Source organism: Cajanus cajan, chromosome 3, assembly GCF_000230855.2.
Source record: "Cajanus cajan strain Asha chromosome 3, NIPB_CcT2T_4, whole genome shotgun sequence".
Taxonomy (NCBI): Eukaryota; Viridiplantae; Streptophyta; class Magnoliopsida; order Fabales; family Fabaceae; genus Cajanus; species Cajanus cajan.
In genome coordinates this window covers 59,072,037-59,083,697 of record NC_138519.1, presented here as the reverse complement: position 1 = coordinate 59,083,697, position 11,661 = coordinate 59,072,037, and the positions used below count along the sequence as shown (strand labels likewise).

At 38.7% G+C, this 11,661-nt stretch overlaps 1 protein-coding gene across 1 annotated transcript; it reads right to left on the bottom strand.

The window, feature by feature from the left end:
* Positions 1-425: 425 nt before the first annotated feature.
* On the bottom strand, positions 426-2,176 carry LOC145956354 (uncharacterized). Its single transcript, XM_083071939.1, has 2 exons — positions 483-2,176; positions 426-438 (listed from the first exon to the last, which is right to left on the bottom strand). Exons 1-2 carry the CDS (start codon positions 2,174-2,176, stop codon positions 426-428), a joined length of 1,707 nt encoding a protein of 568 aa, XP_082928065.1.
* Positions 2,177-11,661: the final 9,485 nt, after the last annotated feature.

Genomic DNA, 11,661 nt, shown 5'->3' with positions numbered 1-11,661 from the left:
TCAAGCGTTTCAAGATTAATAGGATCATAACTTTGATGTCTCTTTTTCCTAAGCACATGTAAATATGTAATGTATTTAAATCTAAGTACATGTATTTAGAAATAAAATGACACAAAAAAAGAAAGAAACATAATAATACCTATGTTGTAACCTCAAGTTGTAACGAACAAAAACTAGATCATTAAGCTTTTGATGCTCCAACCTATTTCTTTTCTTTGAATGAATATGCTCAAATACACTCCAATTGCGCTCACAACCCGAAGCACTACAAGTTTGGCTTAAAACACGAATAGCTAACTTTTGTAGATTTGGTGCACCACACCCATAAGATTCCCACCATTGATCTAGAATATTGCATGAAATAAATCAGTATATGTATTAAACTTAAATAAACATTAAGGATCACAAAGTCACAAGTTATGAAGTTACCTGGCATAACTGTATTTCTTTCATACAAAGCAGATTGCCTTCCAAAATCCAACTCAGCATCTTTGTATATTCTCATCTCAGTAGTCAATTTGTTTCGTAGTTCAGGATCTCCATGAGAATACTTTTCAATCACATCTAAAAGTCCAGATGTTGTGGAAAAATGTTGTTCAAATTCTTCATCATTAAATCTACAAGCTGGATTCAACCAATAACCAGCAGCATGAAGATTTCTACGAAGCTGTGAATCCCAACGGTTATCTATGATCTTCAAGTAAGGTTCCACTTTCATCTTATTTCTTCTAAACCTTCTCAATATCTCTTCTCTAGCTTTATGTATAGCTTGGTAAAGAAAACCCATGGCAGGTTTATCTTCACTATCAACAATACGCAACACACGTACAAGTGGTTCTGTGAGTTTTACTATATCTGCACATTTAGTCCAAAACCCAGAGTCTAAGACTTGTTCCACAAATTTCTTTGCTTTTGCTTCTTTGGCATAAGCTGAGCTTGTCCATTCCTTAGATGTTACCATGGCTCTTAGTGGATTTTTTTGAGCCAAAATACTTTGCAAAGCAATAAAATTAGTTGCAAACCGAGTTGGAGCAGGACGAAGTATTTCTCTTCCACCTGTGTGCTTTCTCATCAAATACAATGCATAACAATGATTGTAGACATATTTAGTAATATTTGAGGCATGTGACACAGCTATACTTACTTCCTCTAACTTTCCCATGTCTTGCAACATCAAATTAATGCAATGTGCTGCACAAGGAGACCAAAATAATTTAGGAAACTCTGCTTCCAATAACCTACCAGCGGCAACATAATTGGCAGCATTGTCTGTCACCATGTGAACAATGTTTTCTGGCCCAACATATAACACCACCTCTCTGAAAAGCTTATACAACATATCAGCAGTTTTAGAAGCATGAGAAGCATCAACAGATTTAAGAAAAATAGTTCCTTTAGGACAATAAACTAAAAAGTTGATCAAAGTTCGCCTACACCGATCAGTCCACCCATCCGCCATAAGAGTACAACCTGTTTTCTTCCAAATTAAACGATAATCTTCTACAAGCTTCTTTACATCATCAACCCACCTATTTAACAAATGACCACGAATAGTATGCATACTTGGAACCTTGTACCCTGGACTCATACTACATAAAGCATCAACCATAGGCTGAAAATATGCTGAATTAGCTGCATTGAATGGAACTGATGCATCAATGAACCATTTGGCAATAGCAAGGTCACATTTTTCTATCACTTCTTTACTTTGCAACACACTTTTTAAGGTAGGTTGAGCTCCAGGAGTTGTTCTAGGCATAAAAAAGTTACCAATGCGGTTCTTGCCTTTTAAAAATGTTGATGTTGATTGTTCCACTTCTGGCACTTCACCTTCTTCAATAGGTGGGAAAGAGTAACTATCATTATTTTCTTCTTGAATTTTTCTTTTCTTGCTCTTGCATTCATCAATGTTTTGTTTCATCTGAAAACGAATATCTGCGGGAACCTTTTTACATTGTTCAACTTGACCTTTCTCACCAGCCAAGTGACTCTTAAACCTATTAATTCCACCTCCCCGAATAACTTTATCACAGTATATGCATAATATAATAGATTTTTCATTTTCCTTAAGCAATTTACAATGCCCCCAAGCTATATCAGTTTTCCCTCTAATATTCTTTTGGAAAGAGTTTTGAGTAGAACCCTCTTGTGATGATGGCGTTTCACCGGTTGTCATGCCTAATATCAAAATATCATTCAATAACAACCAACAAAAAAATTATTGTAAATTAAATCAACCAAAATTAATATAATAATGAGCAAATCAAAGAGTAGCTAACAATAACATAATGTTAAAAATAACCAAATTATAAATTTCAATAACATAATGTTAAAAATAACCAAATTATAAATTCAAATAACAACTAATTCTCCACATTGCCACTCACAGGATATTGATATATACTACCAATATTTTAAACAATCAAAAAAATGAACAACTAATTCTCCACGTGATAGTGTGCAATATTTTAATTAAAAAATGCTACCAATATTTTAAACAATCAAAAACGGTTCCTTTCTACGACATCCTTCACGAAGGGATCTAGGCCCATCATCTGAAATCCCAGCAATGGATCACAAACTATAATTCAATTGATACATATATATTCCCATTAATCACATAACTACACCATTGTCATTAATCTCTATTCAATTAAATTACTTGATTAAAGGAACATAAGATAACATAGATTTAATTGATTAAATTAGGATTCGCTGAAATCAAATGAACCAAAAAAAAGCGTAAATTTGGGAAATGGAAGAGGTGCCTGCAAGGGTGGTGACGGAATAGACAGAACCGTGAAGGCCACCGATGGCAGTGTAGCGATGCGGCAATGCGGTAGTGCGACGGTGCGGTGGTGCGACTATCGTGGTGCAGCGGTGCAGCGGTGCGGCGGTGCAGCGGTGCGGCGGTGCAGCGGTGCGGCGGTGCAGCGGTGCGGCGGTGCAGCTGTGGCAGTGCGGTGGTGCATGCAGAGAAGCAACGTGCGACGAGCAGGATTTGTTTCTCAAAATCAATCTGAAAAAAATAAGCTTAGGGTTTCTAAAGGAGGAGGGCGGAGGCAGCGTGCAACGAGCAGAGAAAACGACGTCGTTTAAATTTTTTTTTTTCAAAAAAACTGATGACCCGGTTTGGGTCATAACCCGCGAGTCGCTGGTTCAACCGGGTTTTTAACCGGTCCAAACCGAGTCATACCGAGTCAGCTGCATATCCGATCTGATCACTGGTTCGGCTCGGTCTAACCACCGGTTTCCGGTTCGACCGGTTCGACCGGCCGGGTCGAGCCGAGTTTTACAACACTGCTACTTTCCCTCGAAATGAAGTAGAAAAATCAACAAGGACTTCATAATATGTCCAAACTCCTAATGACTTTTTGAGGAGTTATAATGTCACAGAACTTAGCCTCAAATACTTGAGTTGGCACAATCGTAATATTATGAATGCTTTTACATCTAAAGGTGGTAGCTGTTAGGCATTAATACATTTTAGACATGCCCAGAAGGCAATGCATGTGCACCAGAATTTGATTGCAAGTCTCAATTATAGTTGTGCCTCAACTATTAGGTGGTTTTGGATTTTTTTTTATATGGAATAGTATAATTTAATTATTTCATCGATTTCATATTATTAAATAATATCAATATTGATTGTAAAAATCAACTGTTCGACAAAATGCCCCTGTGAAATCCTACATGAGCTCTGTAATTTGGGATGTAGATCTGTTGCCTAATTATAGACCTGGTTGCTATTAAGTGTTTTCGGTAAGGCTCAAGTGGAACGCGTAATTAGTTACGGAGAAGAAGAGGAAGTGCACGCAAGGTGTTTGACAAAAGATACTAAAACTGTCAGCCTGCTTTCAACTTCACTGGTGCGTCTGGTAAGTTAAGTCTTACCCCCCTTTTTTCATCTTCCTTATAAGGCTTCAATAAGGAGGAATGGCGGGTGCTCAAGGAAAGTTTGGAGGACACCTCAGTAAGATTCTGAATAATTCAACATCGTTCTTCTTCACCAATGTGGCGGAAGATCAGGAAATATCAGTGCTGTGGAAAATTTTTCAAAAATGGGGAACGGTAGTAGATGTGTTTATCCCAACAAAACGTGATAAGCAGGGACGGAGGTTTGGTTTTGTACGATTTTCTGACGTCCGTGATGTGGTGGGCTTAGAAAAGAGTCTGAACTCTATTGTTATAGGAGCACGGAGGCTAAAGGTCAACCTCTCTCGTCACTCACGGAGGAAGACAAACCAAGGTCATGTTGATAAGCGGGAGCAAAGTACAAGGAAACCTGTGCTTGGGAGAGCAAAGCTCATTCATGGAGCATCGTATGCGGATAAATTGAAAGGAACGAAGAGGTTTGACACTAAGGAGTTGAAGGACAATATTGGTGAACAGGGTTTGGGGGGAAAACAGTGGGTGCGTAAAAAGGAACCGTGGGGTCATCTCCATTTCAAGGTTGATGGTCAGGTAATTGAGGAATGTCAGAGATCTTTGGTGGGTAGACGTCATCGCAATATCCAGTTGAAGACGATTCGTCAAGAATTACTACAAGAGGGTTTCCTAGATATCAAGGTGACAACGATGGGTGATGATATGGTACTGGTGGAATCGGATGCGGATGTTCAACTTCAGGATACGGTGTTTATGTATAAAAAGCTTTGGGAAAGGTGGTTTTATGAGGTAGTGGAATGGCATCCAAGGATGGTTTGTGTACGTCGAGAGACATGGGTACGTTGTTATGGCATCCCCCTTCACGCATGGTCGAAGGAATTTTTTATTAAAATGGTTTCATCGATGGGGGATTTCATTCAAGTTGATGAAGATACACGGGAAAGAAGGCGTCTTGATTATGCGCGAATTCTAATCAGTACGACGTATAAGGCGCTGATCAATGACGAGACACGAGTGTTGGTGAATGACTTATGCTTTTCGATGCGTATCGTTGAGGAACATGGGGGACAATCTATGACAAAAGGATGGATCAGTGATGATAGCACCTCAGAGGATGCCTCCAGTAATCAATCACTTGATTTGGAAGATGTGGAAAATTTCTCTTCTGATGAGGATAGAGGGATGGAGGAGGGTCAACTGGAGTCAATGATTAAAGAAAACAGGAGTGGTGAGGCTACATCGAGGATTGGCAACGATGATAGTGGTGGGAATTGTATTGAGAGGGTAGAGCAAACAGTGAAAGAAGTATCAGAATCCTCTATGGAAGCTACTATAAATAAAGATTTAGTAATGGGAAGTTTTAATGCAATTGAAGGGGTGACATTAGATGAGGATGATGAATTGATTAGCAATATGAGTAGGAGGGTGAGTAAAAAGAATGAAGTGCTTAATATAGGGGGTGATGTGATGGGAGATGAGGGAGAGGTGCGATCAGAGGTGGAAATAGAGGTGAATACAGCTACAGTGGAGGTGACTACAACTACCGTTCATCCAGTTGAAGAGGAGAGGTGTATTGAGATAAGGGAAGGGGGGATGTCAATTAACACCCTTCAAGCCAAAACTAATGAGCCAACTGTAAGGAATAATATGAGAAGTGTACTAAAAATAGCAAGACAGAAAAAGAATAAAAAAACGGCCTCTCAAGTTTCGTCGTCAATGTCTGGCGATTTTCTGTCTGAAAAGATTGTTGAAGATGGGGTGACATCTAAAGTGGCCTCGTCGACTGAGTCTAAAGGCGTCAACTCAGGGGCAGACCTAGAACGGCGTAATGATGAAGCCATGGCTGATCATATTCTTTCTATATGTAAGAGTATTGGAATGGAGGTGCGTGGGAATGAAGATGAGGTGCGACAAAAACTTATTTCACTAGAGTTCAGGGATCGTATGGTGGCGATTGCTAAAAGGGGTTCCTCGGTTATGCAATGAAAATTGGTACATTCAATTGTCGTGGTTTAGGGGGTGATGTAAAAAGGCGTCGTATATCTGAGCTAATACGAGCTGAGGAACTTGATTTTATTGCCATACAGGAGTCTAAATTACAGAGGTGTGATCGTGCTGTTTGTGCTCAGCTATGGGGATCTTCAGAGTTTGAGTGGCTTGCCTCTCATTCACAAGGTAGGAGTGGCGGTCTACTTTCTATTTGGAACTCTAATCGAGGTAAATTGGTGTTTACGTTTTCTGGTTCTAGTTTCCATGGAGTTTGCTTGCAATGGGGAGACAATGCAAATAGGTGTGTTGTGGTGAATGTTTATTCTCCTTGTCAGTTGGTGGATAAGAGGCGGTTGTGGGAAGCGATTATCATGTCTAAACGTGGTTTTGGGAGTTGTTTATGGTGTATAGTTGGGGATTTTAACACGGTGAGAAGACAAGATGAGAGAAAAGGGGTGAACGATGAATACGGTGTACGGGATATGGAGGAATTCAACTCGTTTATAAGAGATATGGAGTTAATTGATATACCACTAGTTGGGAAGAGATATACTTGGTTTAAAGGTGATGGGTCTATGATGAGTAGGTTGGATAGGGTGTTGGTCTCAGAAAGTTGGAGTGCTCACTGGGGTGCTGGATTTGTGGAGGTCATCCCACGTGATGTATCCGATCATTGTCCATTGATTTTGAAACATAAGGTACTAAACTGGGGACCTAAACCGTTTCGTTTTAATAATTGTTGGCTTTCACATAGTGGTATTGAGGATGTGGTCAAGTCTGCATGGGAGAAACAGGTCTCAGGTACATGGGCTGCCCAGAGGTTAAAAGGAAAGCTCCTGAATGTTAAAAATACACTAAAGAAGTGGAATGTCGAAGTCTTTGGTAATGTGGACTCTAAGATAAAAAGTCTGACCAATGAATTAAAGGAGCTGGATGCGAAGAATGAAGATTACTTTCTTACAAACTCAGAAAGGATTAGGCAAAAGGAGCTATTGGATGGTATTTGGTGTACTCGGAGGAATAAACTAAGCTTGTTAGCTCAAAAGGCGAGAGTTCAATGGGGTAAATATGGTGATTTAAATTCCAAATACTTTCATGCTTGCATCAGGGGAAGGCAGCGACGTAACCAGATTATTGCTTTGAAGATAGGCGACCGAATGGTAGAGGAGGTTTATGACATGAAAGAGGGTGTGAGGTCTTATTTTGATGAGCATTTCAAAGCAAGGAGTTGGCTTAGACCACGATTGTCACTTGATGGTTCTCCTGTGTTGTCCAATGCACAAAATGAAAGGTTGGTTGGTGTCTTTATGGAGGAAGAAGTGTGGTGTTTGATTAGGGAGAGCGATGGTGATAAAAGCCCTGGGCCTGATGGGTTTAATTTTGCTTTCTTGAAGAGATTTTGGCCCCTTATCAAAGTGGAGGTGATGGATTTGCTTGCTGAGTTTCATACTTACTTCAAGATTCCAAAGGCTCTTTTGTCTTACTTTGTGGCTTTGGTCCCTAAGGTTCCCTGCCCTCAAGGTATGACTGATTTTCGTCCTATTTCGTTGCTTGGGTGTCTGTATAAAATTATTTCTAAGGTTTTGGCAAATAGATTGCGTGGTATTCTTCCATCAATTATCTCAGAGAATCAGTCTGCATTCATTACTGGTAGACATATGTTGGATAGTGTTTTAGTGGCGAATGAAGCTATTGATTATGCTCAGAAATATAAGAAGTCGATTTTTGTTATGAAGATTGATTATGAAAAGGCATATGACTCTGTGGAGTGGGATTACTTGTTGTATATGCTCAGAGGGTTTGGTTTTGATGAGAGATGGGTAAGGTGGATGGAAGGTTGTGTATGTGGGGGTAGTTTATCAGCACTCGTAAATGGGAGTCCCACGGTCGAAGTAACTATTGGTAGGGGATTAAAGCAGGGAGATCCATTAGCACCATCTTTGTTCTTAATTGCTGTAGAAGGCCTCAGATTGTTGATGACCAGGGCCTTAGACATGAATCTATTTAAGGGATTACAATTGGGTGGAGAAGGTCCATTAATCTCTCTTTTGCAGTTTGCTGATGATACTCTGATAATTGGAGAAGCTACTATGCAGAATTTGTGGTGCTTAAAGGCCATATTGCGATGTTTTGAGTTAATATCTGGTATGAGAATTAACTTCCACAAGAGTAGCGTCGTTGGTATTCACTCCGGGGAAGATTTTACTGAGTTGGCGGCTTCTTTTTTGCATTGTAAGTTGGGTCAACTACCGTTTAAGCATTTGGGATTACCTCTTGGAGCAAACCCTAGGAAGTTGGCTACTTGGAGACCTATATTGGATGGCTTACGTAAACGACTATCCTCTTGGAAGCATAGGTATTTGTCAATTGGGGGGAGGGTAACCTTAATTAATGCAGTTTTGAACGCAATGCCCATCCATTTTTTGTCATTCTTTAAAGCTCCGAACTCGGTGATTAAGGAAATTGTGGCCATCCAACGTGACTTCTTATGGAGAGGTGTCAAAGATGGATCAAAGATACCTTGGGTAAAATGGGAAACGGTATGTAAGTCAAAAGATAAGGGTGGACTAGGAATCAAGGATGTCAGATTGTTCAATTGGGCACTATTGGGGAAGTGGGTGTGGAGGTGTATGATCTCTCCAAGAACGATATGGGCTAAGGTTCTTCAAGGTAGGTATGGGTGCATTGAGTCCTTTCCTAAGACTCCAAATGTGGATAAGAGGGATTCTTGGTGGTGGAAGGATATAGTTTGGGTGCTCCAACAAGGAAATTATTGGTTGGATGAAAAGATTGAACGTTGTATTGGTGATGGGTCTTCAACCAGATTTTGGGAGGATAAGTGGATAGGTGGTTTATGTTTGTTGGATGTCTTTCCTCGTTTGTACTCCTTTGCTTTTGATCCGTTGTCAATGGTGGGTCATAATGGTAATTGGGAGGGATCTACATGGCTGTGGCAGGTTAAATGGAGAAGAGAACCTTTTGTCCATGAAGAAGGAAGTGTGAATACATTAATAGAAATGCTCCAGGAAATTCCAATTTTCTCTTCTAAACAAGATCAATGGAGATGGATTTGTGATAAAGATGGTGTATTTTCAGTGAAAAGTGCGTACTCTTGGCTGCAACACTCGATGGGTGGAGCACTTTCATATTCTTCAGATTTTATTCTAGTCACAAAAAGTCTTTGGAAATGCAAGGCTCCGATCAAGTGCTTGGTGTTCTGTTGGCAGGTATTCATGAATGCATTCCCTTGCAAATCATTGTTACAAGTTCGTGGTGTGGAGGTGGAAAATAACCTATGCTCTCTTTGCTCTTTATTTATAGAAGACCCTATTCATCTCTTTCTAATGTGCCCAATGGCTTTTAATATTTGGTTATCTGTAGCCAATTGGTTGGAGGTTCAGGTGGTCCTTCCAAATTCCCTAACTTCTCTCTATCTATATTGGACGAATCTTGGTATTTATAAAAAATCCAAGCAGTGTTTTAAAGTGGTCTGGGTGTCTGTAATTTGGTCACTATGGCTTCATCGGAATGGTATAATTTTCCAGCAAGGTGTAATGGATTGCAAGGAAGTGTTGGACAATATTAAAATGCGGTCATGGAAGTGGATTAAAAGTTCTGTCCCTGGTTGTTCTTTTAGTTACTCTTATTGGTATTTTAGCCCACGTTTGTGTATTTCGTAATTTTTTATTAGGTTTTGTAATCTTCTGTAATGGGTTGGAGTACCCCTTGTACTCCTTTTAATCTAATTCTTTTGCTTATCAAAAAAAAATAATAGATTTTGTTACTTGGATTCTTTATATGAGTGGGCATATAAAGGGTTGGACTACTCATTATAATTGAGATTTGTACCTGTCTGAGGGCACACTCCTTTTCTTTTGGGTGAAAGGGGACCGAATAAGAGCTCCAACGATATCTCCAAGGGATGGGGGAGGTACCTGCAAAGGGTACTCCGACGCTCAAGTCAGTATATGCACGAATATCTAGGGTAAAAATGAACAGTGACATACCTCGTTATGTGTGACCTATTTATAGTGCCTGGCGTGGGCCTGAGCATTGTGGGCATTTTCAGGTGTTTACTAAATTAGGTAATACGATGTTAATTACTTACTTACTGACTTAACCATGCGCTTACCTGCTAATCATAATTAATAGCCGTCCTTCACCTATCGGTACGGTATTTCGCCGATCCGATAGGTAAAGGGATGGGGCGCTATTATTAATTGGGTTGATCAACAGTTGTCTGACTATCTTGCCCTACGGGGGACTCTCCGGCTCGGTCTTATGCCGAGCCGTTAGTAACATTCGTCTCGGACGTTGGCTGGACCGATGTTTCCGACATCATGGCGTAGGTGTCTGACAGAACGGCACGTGTTGGTCAACGTGATCGATAGGGACCTTCCGGTACAAGATTCTTGTCGCATTAGAAAATTGTGTATGTATAATTTGTAGGAAACCTCAATCACCAGATTTTTTTTTCTTTTTTCATTTTTCATTCTTCTGTTCTTTATTTAGATCATGATTGCAAGCATGAAATTAAGATTCCTTTCATTGTTAAATCAAAACTATATATATGAATGAAAGGTACACGTGCATGCTAAAACCATCGATAAATAATTTTTGTATTGAAAATATGCTATATTGTGCATTTTTTTTATAAGATCTTATATCTTTCTTCTAAAATTCCTGCACTAAGCACTCGACACACTTTAGTTTTCATTCATCCAAGTTGATTGAGCGGGCCACTAATTAATTTCAATCATGTTGAAGTTTTCGTTAACTAGTCTTTTATTGACACTTTTCTATCTTTAAAGATTTAATAAATAAGTATAATAAAATTTTTGAAAAATAAAATAATTATAATAATTTATTTCATAAAATTTGTAAAAGAGTTGACACCTTTATTCATCATTTAAAATAAAATGTATAAAGCATTATTTCAAAATAAATAAGAACAACCTCTTAAATGAATAAAATTTTAGTAATAAAACACACTTAAATAGAGGTTCAACTATTAAACCACTATTAATCCTAAAACTAAGCTCCAATGTCACAATATTAGAGGAATATCTCCTTTTATAATTTTCCTTCCTCGAACTCATCATCATGTACCTGTTCTATTTTTGTAAATGACGTTTAGCCCAAACACAAACAATACAAACACAGAGTGATAATACGCATATCATAAATAATAGTATATACGAAGCATAAGGATAGTTAGTCACACACACAATTCATACAACAATTACATCATATATATATATATATATATATATATATATATATATATATATATACATACACTTTCATCAATTTCTCTCATATAATATTAATAAAAAATTAACATATTACATTCCACTTATGACCATCATTCCATCAATCACAAATACATCATATTCATCAAGACTCATGAGATGTATACTCCTAATACATGTAGTACTAATCTCTTCTCATCAACGAGTGTATAGAATAACCTAAGAGTAATAGAATGTGATCACCCCATCAAATAGTGTAGGGACCACTCCACAATAATGATGCCCTTAAATTACCTAACTAGGGGATGTTTATTGGGGTCTTGTTGAAGTGTTATAGCTAGTCATGATAGCCTCTCATTCCTAATAGAGGTTTCCCCACTGCATAGATTCACACTATCTCGAGAAACAAAGCATGAATGCATGGACTCAATATACTCAAACAACAGAACAATATGCAATGCTTAACTGCTTGAGTGGTAGTTTGCAACACTGGATTTACTCACCATATCTCATTATAGTACTTATCATAATA

Bases quoted from the DNA above. Each gene is read 5' to 3' on its own strand.
- LOC145956354 (XM_083071939.1), bottom strand. From the start codon at position 2,176: ATGACAACCGGTGAAACGCCATCATCACAAGAGGGTTCTACTCAAAAC.